The 27194-nt window shown below is 46.6% G+C and overlaps 1 protein-coding gene across 1 annotated transcript in view; it reads right to left on the bottom strand.

Moving 5' to 3' along the window:
* Nucleotides 1–27194, bottom strand: part of LOC121435781 (kinesin-like protein KIF26B) — a 162806-nt gene that overhangs the window by 44848 nt on the left and 90764 nt on the right. Inside the window, exons 6-10 of the mRNA XM_041635243.1 lie at nucleotides 22083–22289; nucleotides 17834–17927; nucleotides 16443–16705; nucleotides 13309–13492; nucleotides 4104–4263 (exon numbers count right to left, since the gene is read on the bottom strand). Coding sequence (XP_041491177.1) covers nucleotides 4104–4263; nucleotides 13309–13492; nucleotides 16443–16705; nucleotides 17834–17927; nucleotides 22083–22289 — 908 coding nt within the window. The remainder of the gene's footprint in view (nucleotides 1–4103; nucleotides 4264–13308; nucleotides 13493–16442; nucleotides 16706–17833; nucleotides 17928–22082; nucleotides 22290–27194) is intronic.

Here is a 27194-nt window from a genome sequence, read left to right as displayed (position 1 = left end):
TAGTGTGTCACAACTCCAGAACCTCCCACACAGACTGTAACTCTCTCAGGACAGAGACAAGACTGCTGAGGAGCCATAATGATCCCCTAGGCCTCTAGTGGTTCCCGACCTGTGGGTCACGGCCCCTTTAAGGTTGACTGACCCTTTCACAGAGTCACCCAAGATCATCAGAAAACATAGATATTTTCATCACAATTCATAATAGTAGCAACATTACGGTTATGGAGTAGCAACAAAAATAATTTTATGGTTGGGGGTCGCTACAACACAAGGAATTGTATATAAGGGTCACAGCATCAGGAAGGCTGAGAACCACTGGTCTAGGCCCACACAGGAGATCTCTCCAACATCCTACCCCCTTCTCATTATCCAATCAACAAGCACTCGGTCCTCCTTCCCTTCACAAATATTTCCAGTTGCCAGCCCATTAAGGAATTGTGGGAGAAAAAAAAAACCAGTCTCTTGTCTCTTTACATTTTGCAGAAGCCCAAGTGCGCGAGTTTGTTTTCTGTGAGGTCAAGCCCTTGCTCGTGTCGGATTGTGAGGCTTATTAAAGAGACGGTTTCTCCAAACACAGTACCACTCACAAATAGAGTCAACAGGCTTTCCGGACTTTGAGGGACCACTGTGTGAAGGATGTGCTAACTTGGGGCTGGTGCCCACCCCAAGACAACATCAAAAAGGGACCAAGCTCCCTCCTAGGGAACTGGCTTGTGATTAGAGTTTCTGAGTTGCTAGAAAGTCTGGGATCCTCCAAAGGGCTGGGACATCCAAGAGTGAACACATAGGACATCGGGTTGCGGCATGAGAATTTATGCCAGCTACCTCTGTCCCCGCCCCCCTCCATCCGTGGTGGTGGAGATTCCTAGCAGCTCGCTGCACAGAAAGTGCTGAGGACTAGCAAACAAGTATAACAAATGAGCCTACAAGGAAATTTGCAAATGTGCTGTCAGAAACCTCATCACATGGACAGGTTTCCCTGGGTGTGAGACTCTCTGAAGTTAGGAGAAAGGAATTTGTGCTTTCTGTCATTGAGAAACTGACTAGGGGGCTGGGGCCCCTGCTGATCTCCCTGCCGCCCCCACAAGCTTTTCTCAAAGGTGTCACCATTTAGGATTGATAAATGAACAGCAGGCACTGGGATTGGCCAGGCAACCTCTGCTGAGTAGTGGCTGAGGCGGGGCACTCCCTCCACACCTGCCCCTGCCATCTGCAAAGGCAATAACATCTGCAGAGCCAGAACCACCCAGGGCACATCTAGGGTGCCTGTGGGAGCACCCAGGATGGGTAATGAATCCCAGCTCACTTTCCGGCTTGCTCACATGACAAATGGTCCAGTCCAATGATGAAGAGAAATGGAGACAGGCTGTAGCCCCTCCGTGCACATTCCAGTTAATTTCCCAGAAGCCAGCACAAGTAATGCTACTTCTGAGCAGAGTTGTCTAGGGTGACAGATGAAGACCAGTGGGGTTTTGTGTTTTGGAGAGATGGGGAGGGCAAAGAATATGAAATTTGATTTTCTGGGATTTTTTTTTTTTCCCGCTGAAAGTGAACGGAATGCTAGGAAACCACGCAGCCAGGAAATATCCCATTGTCTGGGAAGCCAAGGCAAAGACAAGGATTGATGCCCAGAAAGGTTAGTCTGTTAACATAACGTGGCAAGTCATGACTTAGGAGATTGGTGGTCTGACGAAGGGAATGTGGACCATCCTGCTGGGCTGAATGCGCCACTGTGCACAGGCAGCCTATAGCTAGCAGGCAGAGCTCAGTGAGAGCAGGCTCTGGCCATCCCTGTGGTCTCAACTGCCAAGGTCTCCCAAACTAGGAAAAGCCAGACAGTTTGATCTCTTCATCAGTTGCCTGGCATATTTGGGTAAATCTTCATCTTACCTTCCTTTGTTCTGGGAGAGAACAGTACCTAGTTGATTAATCAATCAGTTTGCAGATGAGATTCACAGACACTAAATAGTAAATCTATGCTGTGGCTGAGAATCCAAGAAAATGTCAGAGCAAAAGTCTTGCAAAGTTTATGCACAGAGACAGTCATTATGGGCCAGAGGTTGGCAGCACAAATGCCCCAGTCCTTAGACGGCTGGCCAAGCCACCATGCTTCCTGACACCGAACAGTGGGCAGCCCAGCAAGCTCTTGGTGATTTGTGAGGCAGGACCAGGGTCACTGATGGAAGCTTGTGTTCGGCTGTTAGGGTCAGGGGAGAACTCCATGACAAGCTATCATGTAGACGCAACATTTATGTTAAGTCTGTGTTTACATACACTATAGAAACATTTTGCTCATCACCTGTGTGGCCGAAATGTTGGGAAGGAACTCCTGGAAGCAAGCAGAAGGAAGTCTGGAGAGGCTGGTGACATTCGATCACAGCCTATCGACTCTCCCAAGAGGGCAGGTGGTTGGCCATTAGGACCAACTGACGCTAACAATATGTTTAATCTAACAAGAGACCTTGAGCTAGTAATAAAAACAACTCGCCCTGCTTCTCTAGTTGTTTACAGTGGAACCAAACTGCAGCCAGAAAGAAGTTACTTTACTTCATCAAAAAAATTTCATACGCTTACATTTATCCAGCCCTCCCACCATCAGCTCAACAGTTTGAACAGATAAATATTTATTGAAATCATAAAGGTATTCCACTCTTCAGGACTAAAACAGGAGTGATCGACTAGCCTGTCAGTGACCTCATAACAAGGTGGCATTTGGAACTGTATCTGCATGGTGACCCAGGAAATTATCAGGTTCGAAGACATGATTCTCATTTAATGGAAACCAACCAAGTCCCATATTCTTTTTGTCTTTGGAGGATCTTCAGCCTCAATAGTTTAAATCACAATAACCTTTTGCTTTGCCAACTCCTCAACCTTCTGGGCTGTTTCACAGCAGAAAATATAGAGAATGAAACTTGATAAACCCTTACCTTGATGGAGTTCTCGCACAGGAAATGTTCCTTTCAAGGGTGAAGAATGGTACTTTGGGGCTTATCTATCTGGGATACCAAATTTCAAGAAGGAATACAGCTACGATTCTAACTACCAGGTAAGCCCCAGAAGACATCCAGAATGCCCCTCCTGGTGGGGGACGGTGCTTGGGGTCTGTGATCAACTTGGAGCAGAGGAATGGAGAAGGCAAGAACTTTCCTTGAACCTTAGGCACTATGAGGACACCCCAACTCTCCTCTTTCTCCCATAGCAGTAATTTGCATTTAAAGAATTTTTATTGATTAAAACAAAATATCTTCTACATATTTACTCATGGCAACTCTGTAAAACAAATCCTTTCTCCACTTTAATCTGATAACATGGAGCTAAACTATTGACCAATCGCCATTGGTCATTGGGGACAGCCTTGTTGATTCAATTTTCATCCCTGTTCTTCACCTTATTTCCCTGTGGTGCATATGGAATACAGAGGCAGAACCCTCATTTTAAGATGAGTAGAGGTTCCTATAACTCGTAAGATACACAGCTGAGCTGGGCAATGGTCGTGGGGGTAAGTAAGGCTGGGTCACTCATGACATGGCATGTTTAGGGCTATTCCAGAAATGGAAGAAGCTCTGACCTTATCTTCCTGGAGCGGTACTTGTGAAAAGGGAAGGATCGTGTATATGGAGTGAACATTTGCGCAGGAGGAGGCATGGTAACTCCCCCAGGCTTTTAAAGCTCTCCTAAGTAGGGCTATCGGATGACATACAAGATGCCTGTAGTACCCATGCAATAATAAATAGGCTTATACTTAAACTAAAAGGTGTGGTTTACCGGAAATACATATTTAATGAGTAAGCTGTATTCTTGTGTGTGGCTTTAGCCTGGCTGACCCATTCCTCTTTGGTCATTGCTTGCAACCCCATGGGACAGACACACTGATGTGATGTTTCCAGAAACGCAGAAAGGGTAATTACAACTGGAGGCCTCCACTGGCGTACTATGACTGTGCTGGAGTTGAGCATCTCCATGCTTTGCCGTTTAGAAGACAATGCATGATGCCATCATTAGCTAAAGCAGGTCTCTGTCACAGGACTCAAAATCCCATCCAGGCTGCCCCTTAGCTGCCCCTCTCCCGGGGTATCCCTCCTGCACAGAGACCCACTTACTTGTACGGGATGTGTTTGCTGCCATTGACAAGAGCCAGGATGACGTTGCCCAGGGCAGACAGCGAGAGGCACAGCCCCGAGCCTCCTTCTCGGTTTTTGCTGAGTGCTTTCACACAGCTGCCCAGATCGATGAGATGCAGGCGGCTGCGACCTCCAGACACTGGCACGGGGGAGGAGGCAAGAGGGAAAAAGAGAGAGTGGGTAAGTTCAGGTCCGCACATTTTCTCTTCTTCGTGTAGCTCTTTGGGAATCTTGGAGAAGGGAAAACATTAACATTTGGTGACAGGAACAATTCGAGCTGGGGTTTCAAACAGAACCAGCGCTCTTAAATTCTGTCCACCACATTCCATCCACTGTTTAAAACTTAATGTCACTTATTTGACCAATAAAAGAATGTGTTCTGTAGACTGGATGGGTCCCTGAAGGAGGGAAAGGGCCTTACCCCACTGACCCCCCAATAACAGTTCTGAAAACTGTTTACCAAGTTAAAATCTGAGCAGCTCACGAGTGATTATCTACTCTAGTTTGTCATTGTCAGGTAGCCAACCTAAGGCTCAGCCAGGAATCAGGTTGGTAACCCCAGGAGAAATCTGGAAGATGTAAGATCCAGGTGCAGAGACAGGAAAGACCCAGCTATTTGCTGAGTGCCTGCCAACCGCCAGGTGCACAGACATCCATCTCATTCAGTTCCCACACAAAATCATCCAACACTATCATCCTCTTCTTGTAGATGAGAAAATTAAAGCTCAGAAGAGTTAAGAATTTCCCTCATGAATTCTGGCTGCGATGAAGTAACTGGGACCAGGCTAGGTCTTGTATCCAAAGCAACCAAAAATCAACAGAATGTATAAAATAGTTGGTTTTAAGACACCAGACATTAAACAGGGGAAGAGTGACTCCCGAGACGCATGAAACAAACAAGGTAAACACTCCTGGTCTCACTAACTGTGCTGAGAGAGTTCCCAGGCTCAGTACAAAGAGCTCAGGTCGAACCTGGTAGAGCCACTGAGCTCAAGAGAGATAGAATCCAACTTCTAGGGAAACCAAGGCAGCAACCATGCGCAGGACAGAAAACTAGAAAGGCAAGGCCTGAGGGATTTGCAGTCTCTGGATTCAGCTGAGTGCTCAGCAGCAGTTACATGCGAGAAAGAGCTAACAAAGGGCTGTGGTGCCTGTTCCCAATACCCAGAAAACCTGAAAGTTTATGTGCAAAGATAAATAGGCATAAAAAGAAGCAGGCAGACAATTCCCACCATGAAGAAGTATTTGGAATAAACTCCAAAGCATAGCTATTAGAATCCACAAAGAAGGTGATGGAAAACAGTTACTGTGCCAATGTTCAAAGGCTTAAATACAGACATGGCCATCCTGGGTTGTATAACAAGATGTCTCCATTAAAATAAAAGTGTATATAATAATCTCTAAGAGATTAAAACAAAGGTAAAATTGTGTCTGAGAGTTTACGGCAGGTTACACATTAACACAGGAAAGATTAATAAATTTGATAATATATCAATATAAATCTTCAAAATGAAATAGAGAAAAAATATAAAAGCACACAACAAAAATAAACAAGAAAGAGAGAGAGAGAGCGCAAATGGGTAGGAAATTAAAAGGGCTACCGAACAAGCTCAGCTGTCTAAAATACACATGGTTGAATTTCCAAAGCATGGTACAGCTGCAATATTTGAATAAATAACAGTCCAAACTTTCCCCAAATGATGGAAACTATCAACCCACAAATCTAAAAAGCTCAGTCAGCCCCAAGAACAAGAAAAATGAGCAAATCCAACGAAGCAAGTAATGATTGCGCTACTCAGAGCAGAAGGAGCAGAGAAAATAGCCCAAGGAGTAAAACCACATCTCATACATGGGAATAAGGGTAAGTACGATGGCCGATTTCTCCTCAGAGATAAGTCAGAAGATAGCACAGTGACATTTTTAAAAACCTAAAAATTGTCAAATGAGCAGTCAACATCTGGATTAAGCATCATTCCAAAGCAAAGGAGGAAAAAAAAGACACTTTCCCCCCTTGATGTGGGGCTGGAAAGGTGGCCCGTTGGGTAAGAACACTTGCCATGCAAACAGGAGGGCCCGAATTTGAACACTTGGCAGTCACATAAGAAACCTGGCATGGCTATGAAAGCCTGTATGCACTGTAGAGTGGCGGGGTGCTGGGGGTGGGGTGGGCGGGTAGCACCTAGAAGCTCTCTGACCAGCCAGACTAACAAACAGCCCAGGGTCACTGAGAAAGACCCCGTCTCAAGGGAGCAAGGCAAAGAGCAACAGAGGAAGAGGTGACATGTTCCTTTGGCACACATATAAATATACGTATACTTTCCACACCCACCCCAACATGCTGGCTTCACATAAGGGACATTCAGGTGGCACATGGGTACCTCAACACCTGCAGAAAGAACTCAGAGACCACTCATGAGGGGAGCATATGGATTTGCTGTTGGATAAGAACTGGATGCAATCACCTTGGCGCCTTCCATTTGCATGCCCGCTGCTGGGGGTGAACATTCCAGGAAGGGTAGCACAGCCCTTCAATGTATCCAGCTCGGTGCCACACTTTAGACATGAAGGAAGTTCCTTTTGCTCATTTTCAGCCGTCCCCGGGGGCAACCCCTTAAAAGGAAGGCCGCATTACCTCTCCTCTATCTTGTTTCAGATCATGCAAGATTGGCTCATGGCAGTGATGTGCGAGGGGAATGGTTATTTTTAAACAAAACACCATCTGTATTTTTTGCAGCTCGATTATACAGACAAGAGTGGCTTAGGTATTCCTGACGCATCTCAGATAAAAGGGCAAAGACAGGGACCAATTTGGACTTCCAGACTTAATAGTCCATTTGATGTAATGGAATAAAATGTATAATGTGCACGTAGCAACACAGAACACAGAGAACAAAAGGTGGCTTAGATAGTGCTGGAGAGCTTTATAAAACACCTGTAATTACCTGCATGAGTCAGGACGAGAGGCGCCCTCACACAACGGAGAAAGCTGCTCTCCGGCCTAGACCCACTGGTGTTTGGGTGGTCAGAGAATCTGATTTGTACAAATGGTGCTTAATCCAGACTGGTGCGAAGTCAGTGGGCACAGGCTGTTTGCTAGTGTTGAGCGTCTCCACCACTGCAAGTGGCCAAGTAGACAGGAATTCCGCAAGGACTAAGCAGAAGGGGTGATAGTGACTATAGGCAAGAAGTAGGTTCCTTATCCGCTTCTCAGATTTCTGAGGCCAAGGACACAGGAGTTAAAGGAACGTAGTTGAATCTGTCTTGAGCAACTTTATTATTATTTTTTAAGAGAGTGTCTCATGTATCCCAGGCTGACCTTGAACTCACTATATTTCTGAGAATAATTCTGAACTTCCGATGCCTCTGTCTCAGCCTCCTATGTGCTGGGATCACAGGTATGTGTCACCGCATACAGTTTATGTGCTGCTGGGGACCAAACTAAAGGCTTCGTGCACGCTAGGCAAACGCTCTTCCAACTCGGCGACAGCCTCAGCTCAAAATTCCTTATAGTTTAAGTATAGAGTTGGACCAAACCAAGTTCCCCACACCCTTTATTTTCCCTATAGGGAGTAATTCTTCTAATACCACTCAATGCCAACATTATGCATAAATTGCACTGAAATTATAGATGGGAAAATTGAGATTGAGATCCATACATGCTAAAAAAAAATCATCCATGATTTCACTGAAAATTAATCTTGAGTCAGAGGGAAACCCAAAGTGAACTCTAAAGCATGCATAGCCCCTTACTCATCTTGCGTCCAGGTGGCTTCCAGAGCAGCCCTGGACTGGATGCACCTGGGACCTGTGAAGTACTACCGCCGCCCACGTCCCACTGCCATGCCTTCTCATTGAATTGGGTTGGAGGGCAGCATGGGCACTGGGATTCACATCGAAGTTCTCCAGACAACTGTCACGTGCCGCAAAGTCGAGGGACCACCACCTTCCCCCTGGCTGAGATTGTCACCCTCTCTGTTGCCCAGCGAGACGCTGACTGACAACCACAGCACACCAAATGTGTGCAGCTGCTTTGTTAAGCACTTTGGTTTCTAAAGGACACACTGCCTATCTGTTAAAAGATTGGATACTTATGATACTTGCATTTATTATAATTAAAATATAAATAATACAGAAATCAAATATTATTTTGTAGGGAGTTTGAACATTTATATGTAAATTAAGTTTAATGTTTTGGGAAGGCATTTTAAAGAAAAGATTCAAGTTAAATTAGATGTATGTGAGAAATTAGAGTTGGGAAAAAATGAAAAGAGCCAGAAAAAGGTAGGATCCAGTTGCAACGAATGGATCTTTTAAGTTTTTGAATCTCTTTGAAGAAATTAAAGTTAAAAAAAATGATTAAAATCAGCATGGTTCATGAAAGTTAGAACTTTAAGTGAAAAACTCATCTCTAAGCAAGCCCACATTGCATGCCCCTGAGATCCGTGAATAAATACACATTTGTTATGTATCTTTGAATATGATTCCCCCTTGTTAGTGGACTTTCTCTGTGAACTGATCGTCTTCTGGTAGTGTAATGTATCCATGGCATCAACAGACACTAGGGTGGCTTGCATGCTGTGATAGATATTTAAAACAGAAGGTCAAAAGGTAGAAGACTCTGTTTCATAGGTGTTAGCTCATGGTCATCTGACCCCAGCATGAGGCAAGGCTGAACATCATGGTTGTAAGGATGATCACGTCATTGCAGCCATGAAACGTAAAGACATAGAAAGATTAGGGCCAAGATGTAGCCTTGAAAGCTAGGACCCCTGGCTTTCTAGTGCTTCTTCCAATAAGGCTCCACTTTGATGTCTACCACTTCTTAATTGGCTATTCAAATGTCGGATCTATCGAGACATTAAACCGTTCATTAGGCCACAGCCCTTGGGACCTAGCATCTCTGGAATAGCCCTAACACACACACTCAGGGGTATGCTTGATCCCTTCATTCAAAACCCAAACAAGTTGGTCTTGCTCTCTGAAACTAGCTGTACTAGATGGCAGAGGAAGTCAGGGTTAAAAATGGCCCACATTCCATGGCATGGAATACATAGGTACTAAGCATTGGTGAGTAGGCGTAGGGCCAGCACCACAGAGACCCAAGATGAAAAGCTGAGTCTTCTGTTCTCAGGAAGTACATAGCCTACGAGTCCAGCAAGCCACTCTGGGGTTCTAAGGAGAAAATTATTGCACAGAAAGAAGAATCTGGAAAGCTGCGAGGAGGAGGCTTTTATGGAGAAAACGGGCTCAAGAACTCACTATGTCTTTCCCTTCCTTCCACCCTGAAGTGAGGTAGTTCTGACATTGATGGTGGGAGAGATTAAAGATATGAGCATAGAGTCAGTACTGTTGCTTCATAACTGACTCTGGTTAGGGAGCTAACTAACCAGTCCTGTAGGGTGCAGCCATCTTCCTGTTCAGGGCTTTGCTGCTGGGGACAGTAGCAGGGGCTGTGATGGTTTGAAAGAAAATGGTCCCCCAAAGGGAGTGGCACAATTAGGAGGTGTGGCCTTGGAGAGTAGGTGTGGTCTTGTTGGAGGAAGTGTGTCACTGTGGGGTTGGGCTTTGAGGTGTCTTTTGCCCAAGCTTCACTCAGTGTGACACTGAGACCACTTCCTGTTGCCTTCTGATCAAGATGTAGCCAGCACCGTGTCTGCCTGCATGCTGCTCACTATGATGATAATGAACTGAACTTCTGAAACTGTAAGTGAGCCACCTCAATCGATTGCTTTCCTTATAAGAGTTGCCGTGGTCATGGTTTCTCTTCATAGCAATAGAAACCCTGACTAAGACAGGGCTCACCCCCTTTTTAGAAGCACGTTTATAAGACAGATGAAGGATCCATAGAACAGTGTAACTACACAGCTCTGGGTAGGGCATGGGTGACTGAGGTCATCATAACCTTTGTAAAGACAGTGTTTGACCCCTATCAGAAAGCCAAGATGAAGGAAACTGTCTGATTATTCTGGTGACCAGATGAGCGCTGGTGCAGGTGCCTGTGTAAGTACATTCATGCATGTTCATGTGGCCAGCCTTGCCCACGGTGGTTTCCCAGGAGGAAGCAATGTGAATGAATATATCAGAGTCCCAGTGTTAGCTGTCAGTGGACAAGCTTGTTCGTCAAAATATCATTACAGAGATGCTTTGGAATATTCTATTTTTATTATGCTTATGTATGGTGCATGTCATGAGAACAGTTAGGTGCAGGCTGTGGCAAGTGTGGAATCATTTCTCCCGTCCACCATGATTTCTGAGCCGGGAATGCAGGTCATGTTTATGTGGTAAGCACTTTTACCTTCGGAGCCATCTCATCAGCCCATACACAAATGCTTTTAAGGATCACGCTTACAAAGAAGACAAGGAAGACTGGTTTCACTGGCTCACTTGTGGAATATTTAACTATGCAAAGATGTGTTACATTTGCTTCTGGTGCAGAATATTTAACTCTGTGGAGCTGTGTTACACTTGTTTCTGCTGCCTTTGCTAGTGATGTAACGGTGTGTTGCAATTGTTTCACCTTGCCTGCCTAAGGCACTTGATTGGTCTAATAAAAAGCCAAGTGGCCAATAGCTCGGCAGGAGAGGGATAGGCAGAGCTGGCAGGTAGAGAGAATAGGTAGAAGGAGAAATCTAGGCAGAAGAAATAAGAATGAGAGATGAGAACGAAGAAAAAAGAGAGAGTCCTGCCCAGGGTCAGAAGCCAGGCAGCTGCCAGCCAGTCAGCCATGGAGACATCAGGAAAGTAGGATATACAGAAGGGAAGGTAAGAAGGCAAAACACAGAGAAAGAGAAACAGATTAGAATAATAACCAAGATAAGACTGAGCACTCATAACTAATAACAAGTCTCTGCGTCATGGTTTGGGAGCTGGTTAGTGGTCCACAAGAAAGCCTGCTACAGTTCACCACTCTGAAGTAACACGGTATCCGTCATGAGGAGTAGCACTTGCTTATTTGGGGCCTCTCTCCAGTGCTGAATTTGCATGGAGCCTACCAGCCTTTATAGATTCAACAGTCAAGACTTATCAGTGGAGAGAACCAGCTCTGCTGATATTCCAATAGCAACTAGAGAGCTATTTTAAGCCCAACCTGATGCTATCTACAAAACAGTGATAACATCGACAAAGAATGCTCTTTTCTATCCTGACCAGACAGTTCAAGTCATCTACCTGTATAGGTGTGTGTGTGTGTGTGTGTGTGTGTGTGTGTACATATACTGCAGAGATGGGCCTACGACACTGAGCATATTCACACACTATGTATTTAGTTCTTGCAGCAGAGATCGCCCCTGAATCCATCATCAGGCTAAGCCTGTCCCAGTTGGTTAACAACCCTGCTTCCTGCTTCCCCGCAGGGTGACTAATTAATAAACCTTCCCTTAATTGAGTTCTGGCTGCCAAGTCCACGGGGATTATAATTTATATATAAGTAAACAAAATTTCCATTTTAAACAACACTCCAAATCTTCTCATTATGGGTTAGCCACATAAATCCACTGAAATCCTGCCGGGCCTGAAGGCAGGGTCTGATCCTTTGCCTCTGAGATGATGGGGCCCTGGCAGGTGGGAGGGGTTTGTCCTTTGCCGGTTGCAGCCTGGACCCTTTCCTTCTCCCACCTAGTTTGCTGCAACACTGGACAAGCCCCTGAGAGGTTTGGAAGCCTTTGGTGGCATCTGCCTTTTCCTTTGGCCTGAATTTATTATTTAAAAGCAATTTTCGTGCACAGCTTAAAAATAAAAAGATGAATTGGATGTTAAATATTTAATAAGTGCTTAGGATTTGGTAGGACCAATCTGGGAACAAGTCTTCAGTTTTAGCAAATGTTCTTTTAAATCATTGTGGAGTCAGAAATTCAAATTTTTACATTTGAAGTACTTCAGGGAAATCTTTCTGCATGTTCATTGTTAGCTATAGCTTCCAGACTCTAAGTTGCAAACAAGACCAAGAAATAAAAACTGAAAGACCAAAAGAGAGTTGCTAGCTTAGTGTACAACTTAGAGGGGCATTGTTCCACTCCCTGGGCCCCTCTGCTTGGTGCCTTTGGGAGCCCTGGTCTCGGGACCCAAAGCTGTTGGGAGTTTCCATTGCTGGCCATCTAAGAACTCACTGAAGGCTATGATGATTCTTAGTATTGACCGCTGTTTAAATGGCTAAACTAGTAAGTGTTCCAACTCTCACATCGACTCTGCTAAGACCTTACCCAGAACAAGCAGCAAGGGCAGGATTTGTAGCCGGCTCCCAGGGCTGCTGGGGGAAATGCAGCTGACTTCTGAGCTCAGGGTCTCCCACCTCCTAATCCCTGTTTCCGGCCTCGACAATGTTGTGCTGAATGGCAGTGCTTGACATGGTGCGAACTCCCCTTTGAGAATTAGTGTCCCATTCAACACGTCTCTCTGGATTTAACCCCCAAATAGAGGGCATACCTGTGAGGGATTTCTGCTTATTTTGAAGAAGAGAGATCTGTTTCTAATAGATCTAAATATCTAACTTGGATCTTTGAGGTAGGAAGACAAAGCTTTAATGCAGGTATTAATCCAGATCTAATCCGAGCCACACCTTCCGCTGCAAGCCTATACAAAGACGTGGAAGAAGAAAGCATTTGCCCTTTGCCTGCTTGCTCTCATGTTGCTAACCAGTCTGTTCATTCACTAGCATGGCAGCCTGCTTCTCCAGGGTTCCAGCTTTAACACAGCTAGGATATCTAGCCTCATGGACTGAGCAACTACTGGACTCTTGGGCCTTCCTTCAGAGGCAGCCATTGCGGGATTAGCTGGACCACAGCCTGTAAATCATTCTGTAAGTCCCCATTTTCTCTCACCATATATATACAAATACATATATATTCATTCTATAAGGTCTGTTATTCTAGAGAATTCTGATTAATACAGGTCGTGACCCCTATGCAACTTGTGAACAGAAAGATCTAGTAGACGTTTTTCTTTTTTTAATTCCTTTTCTCACACATCCAAGGCAATGGCATTGGTAAATCATTGCCAAAGCCAACCTTTTGCTTCTGTACAATTCAAAAGAGAACTTGTGCCTAGAATCTACAATTCTCTTGCATTCCAGACCACTGAGCTGCTGCAAGTGGGTACCATACCCTCTGCTAAGGAAGAGTGTTGCTGCCTTAGGTGAGGGGTGCTGGCTGGCCAGAGCCAGGCATGGAGTCAGCTAGGAGGGACTTACTTCCGCCCTTCCCACTCTTCTCCATCCGGTACTGGTAGATGTGCAGGGTGAAGAGCATGTGGGAGTTCCGGTGGTCATCTTCATCGCAGTCCTGTTGGTTGCTCCGTCGCGAGGCAATGGCAGCATCCAGGAAGAAGGCCGCCTTCTCTGCGGTGGGGGCCCGCAGCTCGCTCTGGTTCTGCAGCTGGAGGACAGAAAGCAAGAGCTGAGACCTTCAGGCTTCTCTCCTGCCTGGGGAAGTCTCAGTCCACACCGTAAGGTCAGAAGTCCTGAAACCAGGTTCTATACACATGGGCCATTCTCAGCATAGCCATTTTTTTTCTTTTTCCATTTTCATGTATGTGGTATACACGTGTACATATGCATGTTTGCATATATGTGGGCACACTTGTGTGCATGTAGACACCTGAGGTCGATATGGGAATTATCCTTGATTGTTCACTGTGGCAGGGTATCTCAACTAATTCCAGAATTCCAGATACAAATAGTCTCTTGGCTAGCCTGCTCTGTCTCACTTTAGAAAAGTTGTTCTCAACCTGAGGGTTTTGATCCTTTGGGGTGGAATAACCCTTTCACAGGGGTCATCTAAGACCACTGGAAAACACAGATATTTACATTGTGATTCGTAACAGTAGGACAATTGTAGTTATGAAGTAGCAACAAAATAATGTTATGGTTTGAAGTCACTACAGCATGAGGAACTGTGTTAAAAGTTTGCAGCATTAGGATGGTTGAGAACCAATTTTGGGGTTAGAATCGGAGGCAGGCTGTCAGGTCCACCCAGTGTTTACTTGGGTTCTGGGGCTCTGAATGCTAATTCTCGCACTTTTGTTGCTAGCACTTTAATGGCCAAGGCAGCCCAGCTTAGTTGATTTGCTTCTGAAAATGAATATTGACCACATTTATTGGCTGTTACTTGGCTTTAGTTATTTTTACAGCTGGCAAGTGGCCATACGGCGTACGGGGCACTAGTAGCAGCACATGCCCATCTTTAGGGACTGCCGTCCTAGGTCGTTCATCTACTAACAGAAGAGATGCGACTAGGTCTTGACCTCGGAGATTGGAGACAGATGCTGCGAGATGTGTTTTTACATCTGACAGGGAAGAGACTTGCCTAGTGTTCATTGCCGATCTCTCAGTTACTTAACAAAAGCTAATTTGAGGTCACATTTACCAGCACAGTCCTGAACATTCAGAAGTACACCTGATGTACTTCTTGACAATTATGACAGTCCTAATTGTCAACTTGACAGAATGTAGAATCACTTAAGAGATGGGCCTTTGGGTATGACTCTTAGGGCTATCTCAATCATCACGTAACTGAGGTGGGAAGACCCGCCCGTATGACTGTGACCAGCTGCTTCAGGCTCCTGCCGCCTTGGTGATGGCCTTCATCTGGGAGTCATAATAAAGACTTTCTCTGTCAAGTTGCTTTTGTTGGGGTATTTTATCATGGCAACGGAACACTCTCTAAAAGGCATGTAGAAACACCTAGGTAACTTGAAGGTCTCATCTGTATTTAAGAGACATCTGTTTTTGTTTTAGTTCCTGATCCTGAATTTATGCTCAGGGCAAACTCGCAAGTGATTAGCAAAGACGCTGTGGGAGCTGTGTCAAAATCTTGTGAGAACACTGGGTCTGAATCCCAGAACTCCCCTTTGTGGCAGAAAAGGAAATCTACTTTTTGGTTTGGTTGAGACAAGCTCTTGTTCTCCCTCACGCTCCCCATCTTCTCTCCATAGCGAGTCAAATGCTGGCATGGCAGATGCATGCCTGATTTAGCTTGAATTTTTCAAGAAACTGATTTGCAACATGTCTTAGGATTGGTACAAATTACGACAATTTTCTACTCTGACTTCAACCACACCTATAATTTCCAACTGCGAGAAGCAATATTTGGTGCAGGCAGGATTTGCAAGCTAAGACCATCTTTAAAAACTTTGAACTTCGAAGGGTTTTTTAGCGGATGTGTGTGCTTTTGAACTTACTATCCAACCTAAACTAAAGAATCACAAACACTTTCAAGAAGAGTTTCAAGAGACCATTACTTTCATCTTATTTACCTTCCATTAAACAGATCTTTACTTAAGAGAACTCACAAATAAATCTAAATTAAAATGTGCTTGATTACCCTGTCAAGCTTGCAGCAGGAGCAGTAGCCAGGGTGCTCCTGCCCCCATCATGGGGGCTGTGCATCAGCATCAATACATATGTTATGCTTCAGAGTAACAACTCCCTGGATCATAGGGAACTCACTAGAAGTGCGCAGTGAGGAGTGAAAAGCTTTACCACATATGGAACCAGACACTCTCCAGGCAACTCTGGTGATACTGCAAGGGTTTCCAAAGGAACCTGGGAGGTTCTGAGTACCTCTAACAGGGGCTGAGCAGGGCCAGGCTTGCAATGCTGGCTCTGGGGCATTCCCACCCACAGAAATGATCCACCTGAGAGGAGGTGGGTATTTATCAAAGAGATACCTTCTGAAACAGGAGGCACTTGGGATGCCTACTGCAGGGGACTGGCAGAATTGACTTTCTGGATATGAACCAGAAGAGCCATGAAGTCATCACATGTTACACAGCGAAAGACAGAGGCACTCACTACAGGCCTGACTTCCTGAAAAGGCGAACAAGAGCTTCTCTTGGCTTCCATGGTTCTCCCAATTATATCACGGTTCTAATTAGAAATCGGTTATTAGTTTTCCCACAGCACTGCTAATCCGGTTGTAAAGCTGTGCCAGAAACACAGTTTATAGAGCCATAAACAGCCCCAGGAATGGCTGCAGCTATGTGTGCAGAGCAGTAAATATTTCAGTTTGTTGTTAAACAAAAGGAAGATTGTGCTTCCCCCCCACCCTTTCTCAAAAGGCGTCAAGAAAGTGGAAGCGATTTCCCCCAAAATGCTATGACAATTGTAGTTTCTGCTCATTGTCAGTTAGATTCAAGGTACAAATATTTAGGTTGGGCGAGCAGATGGTCCCACAGCTGCAGGCCATAAAGTTCCAGTCCACTTAAAAGTAAACACTCATAAGCCTTTCCCGGTTTGCATGGTACGTGACTCCAGGGCTAAGATGTCCCATCCTCCAGAGGGGAGACGAACCACCCACACCTAAGCCAAGCTTCTGAAGCTGTCACCTGTGTGCCACAGATGGGGTCCTCACAGAGGTACACGCCTGGAGACTGTCCGTCCTGGAGGCTGCCTGTGGCCACCTCGGACAGCAGGTCCCGAAGGTTCTCCTCTTTGCCCCACACCTCAACAGCTGAGATCCGGACTGAGAATCGGGCCCCAGTCTTTTCTTTGCGCTCATTGATGAGCTTGAAGAGCCAAGAAATAGCACATGGAATGATGCCCAGGTTTTGCATCGAGTCGTCCCTTCCAATCATGGTGTAGGATTTCCCTGTGGGGGCCGGGGAAGAAAGCGACACAGTTGGAGAGGCCAGACATCACTCTCTATAGCCGCAAGAAACAGATGCCGAGGACGCAGGAGGAACGTGTGGGGAACTGGGAAGAAGGCAAGAGTGAAAAGACCAGAAAAACAGCCAACATTTCCTTGTAGTGGTGATGAAACAGCTATAGGAAAACGTGAGAGCCCAAACAAATGACAAGATGAAAGCACACGATACCTCGCAGAGGACCTCAGACATGGCAGGTTATGTGCTTTCTCCATTGTTCCACATGAGGGAGGAAGCTAGGGCTTTCCATCACCGTTACAATCCTTTTTATAGCCACCCCACAGATTAAATCCACACACTCGGGCTTTATATCCTTTCTCAAGTTAAATGCTGTGTATTTTTTTTATAGTGTGAGCAAATTCCATTAAAATCAGGATCCCCGCTTTGATCTGTGATCAAGAAGTGAAGAAAGGAGTGGGGGCGGGGCATGTAATAGGCTCTCTGATCACAGGGGATGGGCCACTGTGCTCTCTGCAAGGCCTCTGGGATGATCCCTTCTACTGGGGACCACTTTTTGAGCTTCCCAAATTGCTAACTCATTCTGCATGTCAGACAAGGCCTGGGTGGAAACAGAGGGCTATAGGTGAGGACAGGGAAGAGGGTGTGGAGGGGATTTAAGCCAGTCCTATGCAGGGCTAGCTGGTGGCTCCTTTCCACATGCGCAGACAGGGAGGACCCTCGCAGTCTGAATGCTGGAGGCAAGGACAGCTTTGCTTCTCCCACTTGGGGCTCTGCTTGGAGATGCCTCCATTAGCTCTGCACACCTAAATCTGCTCCTCAGACATCCCCTGTTGAGGACATGCACACCTTTCCTGCTCACCTTCTGGGACTGCCTATGACCTAGACCAAGCAGGAACACTTTTGCTACTCCGTTGTTTCCCCCTACATGAATAGGTGTCCACTTAGGACCGACCCTTCCAAGCCAGGCGTGGTTGTTCGCTATCATTCTGTTTGGCACCAAAAGGGGACTTAGCCCTTTCTTTCCTCGAAGACCCTAGACCCAACCCTGAAACACAGACGAGATGACAGGAAACATAACAACGTGCCACACAAGAAGTGGAGTTTTCACTCACCCAGCTTGGCGTGGCCAAAACAGAACACACAGCCATCTGCCCCATTCACCACCGACTGGATCACCTCAGCCACTGTTCCGGCACATACTTCAGCCTGGAAGACACAAGAGGAGGCACAGGTGGTAAATGAGCCATGCAGCACCCTGAGGTGCCTTGACGACACAGAAGTGAGTCTACCTTCCCAAGGCTTAGAGCCCAAGTGCCACCACACTCCCAGATGGTCCAGCCTCTGCCACAAAATTCTGAGGGAACTCGGAAACCTTTGGGATCTTCCATTCTTTGCTAGCCTGCGTGTCAAGCACATTGGTTCTATGCGTCCCTTCCGTTAACTGACGGTGCTCTCCAGCCTTAGATAGATAAAGTAGGTAGGGATTGCAGGGGGAGAATGTGATGGGTTCTGGATCCTATTCCCCTCTGTCACCTAGCACTCTGAATTTCAGCCTCCTGGGCAAGGCACTCAACTCTCTACTGACCCTCTCTGCCCACTAGAATCTTACCCCCCACACACACATGCATGCACACACACACACATATGCATGCATGCACACATATTACACACACATCTCTGAAACAAGGTAGCCATACTAGAGGGGAAAACATGACTGCCATTTCAGGATGGAATGTAACAGAGGAACATCTTAATTGTAACAGATTTGAGAATTTCCAGACCTACATCTGCTTCCTCGCCCTCCCTCCTTTCTTTGCTCATGTCCCACATTTGAAAACCTCTCTTCCTATCCAAGCACTCACTGTAAACAGCATCAATTGCCCACACCGGTGTGTTATCTGAAGCGCTCTTTAGCTGAGTGCGCCTCATCTTCAGGGTGCTTATTACACTCTTTACACAGAGACCAGGTTCTCCATCCCTTCTTTGCCCCCCTCTCTCTGCTTTAATGCCAGATGACAGTGCATGCAGCAAACTAGAGGCATCCAACCAGGTTTGTGGACCACCTCAGAGATCCGGAAAATCCCCAGTTAGCATCTGAGGCTTTCACAGCAGCGGGAGGACAGAATTATTTTCCCTGTCTCGGTGCCTCGCCTTCGCTTCTGTCTCGGGGCTGGTGTCAGAGCCCACAGAGGCCCCGAGAGCCGTCAAACGCTGGGGCTCTGCAGCCATCAGAGCAATGTGCCTCCCAGTGGGAATCTGAAAAGCAGCAGTCTGGGCCATGAATGTAGTTATTCAGCTCCATGGCGCAGCTGTGCAATGAATCTAAGTATCTGGAAATCAATTTTCTCTCCCAAACTGAAATTGAAAAAACCGCACTCCCAACAACTGTCAATTGTTCAGGGGTGGTCGCCTCAGCAGCTCTTCAGGGGTCCCCCTCAGCCAAGGGGATGGAGGGATGGGGATATGTGAGGCCCATGAGATTTTATGCAAGTTCCAGGACTGAGGCAACAAGAGCCAGGACAGCATTAAAGCTGAGACTAAAGCAGTAGAAGGAATTGGCCAGAGATGTCTCCGCAAGAGCAGGGAAAATCTACTGCCCAGGAGTCTGCCTTTGAGTATGAAAGGAGGTAGGGTTGGGAGACTGTCAGTTGCTGGGCCACACATAATATGAACCACGAGAGTCTTAAGTCACCTAGGAGAATCTGGGTTGTATGTGGAACAAACTGACGTTGAAGTCACCAGCACAGAGGCCAAGGGACAGTAGAGACACAGGAATGGCCTCATAGAGTGTAGGGAGGTCTGCACATTGCCCTGTAGAGCTTCTGCCTCGCTGTTCACAGAGAAGAGAATGATGAGAGATTTGCTTATGTTGGATGGTTAAGGGATGACAATGACCTATAGAAACTCCCTACTGTCCTTCCCCATACACCCAGAGAAGCAGAAGGCCTCCTAAGCACACAAGCTATGGCAGAAACAGCTCTGCCCAAGGCCCTGCTCACTCACCTACAGGTCGGAGTCCTCCCCACCTACCCCTAAGACAGATCCAGTGAGGTTTGTACCAACCGTGGGTAACCATGCTGCCAAAGCTGTTTGGGGGTAACAAGGATGGCTCCTAATGGCAAGAAGGAATAGGACCAATCTTATCATTACTCAGTGCCAAGGAGATGGTGTTCTTAGAGAGAGGAGAACAGAGTTCGTAGACGCCTGGGGTCACCACAGCGACAGCTGATGCACAGGCAAGGACCTGAGAGTGGCCCTTGATTCTTGGCCAGTGGAATACAGTGTTAATGATGATGCCTCCATTCTAAGTCCGCACAGCTAGGCCCTGGACACTGCCATGTCCTCAAACCCAGGCTAGCCCGCTGGACAGAAGGAGACAATACAGATACAAGAACAGGTGACCCAGACAAAGCTACTCCTCACACTTACTCATTTTTTGCCTTGAGGCTTACGGGTGCCAAGCCTATGGGGCTGAGCTGGCTATAATGGCTTTAACTAGTGGTATGAGATTAATGATTATGGTGTCATCTTAATAAAGACAGTGCCCGCTGTCCTAGCAGTCAATGAGGCATATATTTTTGTCATATAAGGACATTGAGACCCAGAGAGCTGAGCGGCTCGCCCAGTGACACACTGCTAGGAAAGGCTGGCTCACATGCTGACAGGTCAGAGACCTGCTGTATTGAGCGGATGAATGCGGTGAATGAGGAGGTGGAGGGATCCAGGGAGAAGCTAAGGTGACAAGGGTCACTGGTGGAGTCTCACTTTCCTTGTCTGTAGTGTGAAAAGAATTAAAAATGCCCCTTTCTACCCAAAAGAATCCAAGGGAGAGTCCATGGCTTAGTGCCCATGGAAGTTCTTGGAAAGCGCAGAATCTATACTGTTAGACTCCTGTGGAAACCTCAGAATCCATACTGTTAGACTCCCGTGGAAAGCAGAACATTCTGAAGTCTTTGAAATTGCAGCTACGAGCATCCTGAGCCTGGGAACCAAGCGAGAAATGTAAACAAAGACTAGCAATAAAAATGGCTTCTTTTTTTTCTGGAATAAATCTAAAACTCGTTAATAGTTCAGGTTTAATTTAGGGTGTGCTTTGGAATCCTTACAACTTCCCCAGATAGCTCTTGAAAAGTTTTACCCCTGTTAATTAAATTATTTGTAGGCTATTTATTAGCCCCGGTGTCAGGTTTAAATTACCCAACCCATTGGGAGGTGCGACATAAAAAGTGAAATGAACAGGGAAACTGCAAAACTGAATCACCAAGGACCTTATCTTCCTATGGGAAAACCTGAGAACCAGCATTCAGCTTCCCGATGGATGGCACCCGCGTGCCCTAGTGCCTGCTGGTGGAAGGCGGGAGTTATGCAAACACCAGTAGCCTTGAAATCACATACAACACTGACTAACAGGCTGCAAATGGGACGGTGGGAGCTAAGATCCTAGGTCAGCTGCAGCCTTAACTCACGTACTGTGAAGAGCGCTGCATAAATCTTGGGAAGTACCTAAAAGTTTCTCAGAAAGGTACAGGCCCCTGATGGCTATGCAGACAAAGAGGCCCCCATCTGTCTATATCATGGTTTATTCACATATGGGCCTATTCACTGATTGTTGGTATTGAGGACTAAACCCGAGGCTGGGTGTGCAGCAACATCTGATTGCTATCCCAAGCTCTCCAGTTCCATGTTTCTCCACTGACTCTGGCTGCAGGATACACACCAGCCCCAGTTCCCCTACTGAGCACTCCACGTCCTCACTGGGACTATCGTTCTGATTTCCCCTCCCCGTGGGTATAAGACATTGCCTGACTTTAATTCGGTTTCCTGAAACATTTCCCTTGTTACAAAGCCAGGCAGGAGGAGCGCTCTAATGGATCAGTCCCTAGCATTTTATTGTAGTTTCCCCCATGACATTCAACTTTTCCTGTTAGCTGCCTTGTTTCTTCTCCCCAGGCATGAATTTCAAGGTTGTGTGTGTGTTTGTGTGTGTGTGTGTGCATGTTAGAGGTTGGTATTGGGTGTTCTCTCTTTGTCTCTGCCTCTCTTTGTCTCTGTCTATCTGTCTGCCTCTCTCTCTCTCTCTCTCTCTCTCTCTCTCTCTCTTCTCTCACTGATCCTGGAGCTCATCCATTTGGTAAGACTAGCTGGTCTTTGAGCTCCAGAGACCCTTTCTTTACCTCCCCTGCACTAGGATTAACCATGCCAGTATCTCAGAATATCTGGGGTATTCTGGGAAGCTCAGAATGACTTCCAAACACGGTGATATGGATGGAGACCTTGCCCGTCAGAGTATCCCAGGAAACACCCTCCCGGTTCACACTCCATTAACCAACACTATGTAGCCCGGAGGGGACTTTTGCCCACCTGAGAAGCATCTTGTGGGAAAACCGCATCAAAGGCAAACATCTTCGGAGGAACCTGGTTGCTTCTTTTCTGGAAGGCATTTTGGCCTCCACAGGTCAGGGGGTCATACAAGGTGATCTGCTTCTTCCGTGGATCCACCTTCAGGAAAGAGCTGGATTCTGAGGTATCTCGAGCAGATGTGGGACAGATACGGAGCATGACTTTCACCTGTTAAAAACCAAACATGGCCACAACATGGATCAGAGAGCTGGCTATTTAACAGCGGAGTGGTCTTCTGCACGCGATGGTATACTTATTCATGGTAGTAGTGAACATTTTCATGATACATCATGGTGAAATACACAATGAATCATCCACCTAATCCTCACTGGGTCAGGGGAAGGATGGTTTATTTATAATTACCGGTAGAATATTTTGATATGTCCATTAATGCAGAGAAGGCACACTACGTTCTTTGTCTTCCTATTAATATATATTAAAAATTAACTGTGCTCTGGTGGCCCAATTACATAGATGAAAAGCTAATCTGGACTGTCAGGCTATAGGGGCTGGTGCAGTTCTCTTGAAGCTCAAAGATCAATAAACCATGCACATAAAAGTTAGCTTCGTAATTTACTCCCCAGCTCAGCTCATCGGGGCTCTGGGAGACAAAAATCCACAGTTATTAGTGTCATCATTAAAGCCCCATGAAACGGCCTGTTTTTAATGGCCAGCATTTGAAATGCATTTCAAGGGGCAAGTGTGATAAAAGATTTCGTTTGCAACATGTTATTTGGGATCCCATTACATGAGCAAGAAGAAGCTTCATTTGGGGGGATGACAGCGTGTCTCCATCGAAATCAGGAGGCAGTGCACGCTCGCCCACCTTCAGAGTCACGGAACATAAGCATCTCTAGTGCTTATGACCAGTTCAGCTCCGCCCCACGGATGAGGGCAGCGGCAGTCACAGAAATGGACCACCTGCTTTGTAGTCCTAAGATGGGCAGAAATCAAACAGAAGGCTAACAGTGACCTGCAAGCCAGTCCTGGGAGATTGATTTAGCTCTGTTCTCAGCTATTTCTTTTATTTTTGCTATGTTGTTTATTGAGTCCAGCATGCGAAAGGCACACAATGCAGATGTGTGGGGCAGACAGCTGCAGAGACAGGTGATTTTAGTAATTTAATGTGGCAGGTAGTGGATGCTCAAGGATGATGCGTCTTCAATTCCTGTCCTCTGTCTGGCTAGCTGTTCGAACTGATGTAGCTCCCATCATTCTTTGGGGGCAAGACATGGTTATAATTTGTGCATGTGTGCGGGTGTGTGTGTGTGTGTGTTGTAAACACACATGGGTTCTCGTGTGTGAGTACACATGTATATGGTTGCATGTGTGCATACGTGCATGGCCAAAGGTTGATGTTGGGAGGCTTCCTTGATCACTCTCCACCATATATGTCAGTGAAGAGCCTACCATTTGACCGCAGAGCTTGGCAATCAGACTGGTGCAGCTAAGGCTACTTGCTCCAGGGATCCCCTATCTCTGCCTTCCATGTGCTGGGTTACAGGCGGGCCTTCACGGCCCACCTAAAATTTAGCCGGGTGCTGGGGACTCAAACTCTGGTTGCCATGCTTTCGTGGCAAGTTCTTTACTGTTCCAGCCATCTCCAAAGCCCCTGGCCACCCATGTTTTAATAAGACATTTCAAACATACAGGAATGTTCAGAGAATAGTGCATATCATGCACCGTGGAGTAAGGTCGTCCTCTTGCGCATCTCAGCCCCATTTGCTGAGACCTGGGAACTAACCTCCAGTGTACAGAGTTCAAGCAGGAATAATTCCAAGGGTACCAGGCTCATCAGATGTCTAGTGCTATACCCTATCTATGATTCTCTTTATAGTCACCATATCCAGTGTGGAATGGAAGTCAGGGGTCATGATGAAAGGATACCGTTGGCCTCCCAGCATTAAGACTGTGCTTCTCCTATGTGAGACCATAAAATGGTCTAGTGCTATACCCTATCTATGATTCTCTTTATAGTCACCATATCCAGTGTGGAATGGAAGTCAGGGGTCATGATGAAAGGATACCGTTGGCCTCCCAGCATTAAGACTGTGCTTCTCCTATGTGAGACCATAAAATACTCACTGCCATTTGGAGGTGAGGGTCTGTGTTGTACACGCAGCCTGTGCCATCATCTATGTGATCTTATTTAGTCCTCCTGGTGATGCAGAGCATTGGCACACTTACCCAGATTTTACGGTGGAGGAAATAGATACCACATACTGTTGTATTATAGCTACATTCTGTTGCTGTGATAGAACATTCTGCCTAAAATCAACTTGGGGGAGGAGAGGATTTATTTGGCTTACACTTCCTGGTTGCAGTCCATTATTGAGGGAAGGAAAGGCAGGAAACTGAAGCAAGAACCTTGAAGGAACACTGCTGACTTGCTTTCTGAATCACGTGTTGGTTCACTCTTACCTAGCTTTCATACCTAGCCCAGGACAACCTGCCTAGGAATGGTTCCACCCACAATGCTAGGTCCTTTCTGCGTCAGATAATAAGACAGGCCCTCACAGACATGCCCACAGACCAACCTGACAAAGATACTCAATTGAGGACTCTTTATTTGGGTTATTCTAGGCTGAATCGGGTTGACAGTTCATACTAACAAGGCCACACACTTTGGCCTATATTGCTGTAGCTGTAGAGGGTAGGGCTGGACCAGACTTATATCTAGGGCCCCATGCTTTCTCCAGCTGGCTTCTACCTCCCCTAGGCAAACTTCTGGGAGCCTCATTTCCCCACCTGTTTAACAATGCCTGCCAAACAAAACTGCCGCGGGACTTGTAAAAGTTGCTGTGTGAGGCGCTGAACGTGGAGCAGAGAGCACAGAGAACTCGATTCCCGTTCTCTACCTGCCTTCCTCTGGACCTGACAGACTATTAGTTTTCAATGACAATGCTGATGATAAAGCTACATAATGCCTTGCCTTGGTTTGTGGGTACCATGTCACACAAAGAGGATCCTAGGACAGATACTATAAATATGGATAGTTCCTAAGCACAAGATATGACTAGGATCCTACCTTTAAGCCCCACAGCCACTGTGTGCTGGCCAATAGCCACTGTCTGCCACTGGGTCATATCCTTGTTCCCCAGCGCTCTCTATAGCCTGATATTTTAACTCCACTCATGAATAGGTTTATCCCAGTTATACCACAGTATGCTCCAAGCAGGTATCCACAGAGCTGCTTCTGATAGGTGACTGGGTCCCCCATGCTTTCTGCGAGTGTCTCTCCCCATCCAGCTATGAACCACGCAAGTCAAGGATGCTGCGACTCCAGGCAGAACTGATGGAGCCCCACGGCCCGCTGCTTTTCTATTTCGCAATTTTGCATGCCATTCCTAGGTAACTAGAGGTGCTGAATGTGAAATGTCAGCTGGGCTAGGCAGAAGCCCACGTGGGGAAGAAGGCAGGCAGGCCCTGGCTCAGTCAGCCATCTGAGCGGGAAGCATATGCCTGCATCTTAATGAAGCACACGGCCCTTTTCTGCAGATGAGCTAAGGCCCCAGCCTGAAGTCTAGCTAAGGAGATACACAGTTCCTTAAAATCCCATTGAACTCGGAGCTGGGGAAAATGCCACATTTCATTCTTTTCTCTGCAATTCATTTAAATAAATGGAGGGCTTTCCCCCTCCTAGGAAGGAAATTGGGTTTTTCTGCTTGGCCTCCTTTTTGTCATTAGTCCTTTAGTCCTGCACTTCACTTCCTGCTTAATCCTCTGTAATTAAAGAGCTTAAGAGACACCACTTATGATCAAGAAAGTTCCTCGGACGGCTTGCCAGGAGCCCTTGCTTTTGTTGCAAACACTGTTAGATTCTTGGCAAAATCTTCGACCCTGCCCTCTGCCCTGCTCCTCCTGGAGAGTAAGAGCCGCCAGGCACATTCAGAGATGAGCTCAGCTCTCAGGGTCAAGACCACAGTCACTTCCAAGAGTGGACCCGGGACAATGGGATCAGATAGTTAAAAGGACAGTCTGAGAGGTGGAAAGGAGGGGCAGACGCCCAGAGGGGAGACTGGCAGTGGGAACCAAAGGCCTCTCTGCCTGGGAGCCACTTTGCCTCATTTGTTTAATTACTCAGAGGCTGGTGCGAGACAGCTGTTGCTCAGGGCAGCCGTGGTCTTTATGTTTGCTCATTAATCTTTTCAACACTTCAGGTGGATGGCATCCTGAGGCCGGAGAGAAAGGGATCGTGAGATACGCATTGAGCGGGACTTAGCGCCACTCTCCCAAGCTGCACACACATCAACGAGGAGGTGACAGCCGGCTACCACCCATTGTATAGAAGGCCGAGTGGGCCCTGTGATCACTTGCTGTTGCCACTGGCACATATGGTCCTGGTCAGCAGACACTGTTGTCGGTCGCTAGTTATCACGGCACAGACCTAGTAAGACTCTTTGTTGTCTGTTTCTCTCCCCAGGATCTGTTGACCTGGAGGACTGGGTTCAGCTATACACTCTGGAGGGCTTTGAGCAGGCTGATGGATCAAAGGGTCTCTCACCAATCAGAAAGACTAGACAAGGCAACAAGGGGCAAAGAATTCTGTGTTTTCTCTCATGTAGGAGCTCCTTCTGTGAACACCCACAGTGAACGCCCCTCAAGGACAAGTGTTAGACCAGGGACTCCTCAGCCAGTCGACTGTCATCAACGCTGGGTAAGAAGGTGGCTTTCCTACTCAGAGACATGGAGTCCAGCATTAGATGAACCACTGCATCTTTCCAACCCTTTCTACCTCCGTATTCTAATTCCCTTAACACGGCTGTTTAAGAATCAGCTAAGTAGAAACTGGCCAAGGTGTAGATGCAGCAACCGACTCAAATTGCTGTTTAAAGTCATTTTGGTCTCATTCTGAGCAGGACTGTGGTTTTCCTTAAGACATCACCTCTGTGAGGTCCTGAGTCATGTGTGAAAACTTCCCAAAAAGGAAACAGAGGCAAACTGAACAGACTCATTACTGAGGTGTTGTGATACACGATGGAGGTTCGAGTCCTCAGGGGCAGAGGCAGGAGAATGCTGGAAACCTCATGCCAGTCTGACTTGTATGGCTAAGACTGTGTAGTGAGACTCGGT

Source organism: Microtus oregoni, unplaced genomic scaffold (assembly GCF_018167655.1).
Source record: "Microtus oregoni isolate MIOR12 unplaced genomic scaffold, Mior012 000047F_ref0000412, whole genome shotgun sequence".
Lineage (NCBI taxonomy): Eukaryota > Metazoa > Chordata > Mammalia > Rodentia > Cricetidae > Microtus > Microtus oregoni.
Note: the sequence above shows the minus strand (reverse complement) of the source record. Positions and strands in the feature narration are given on the sequence as shown.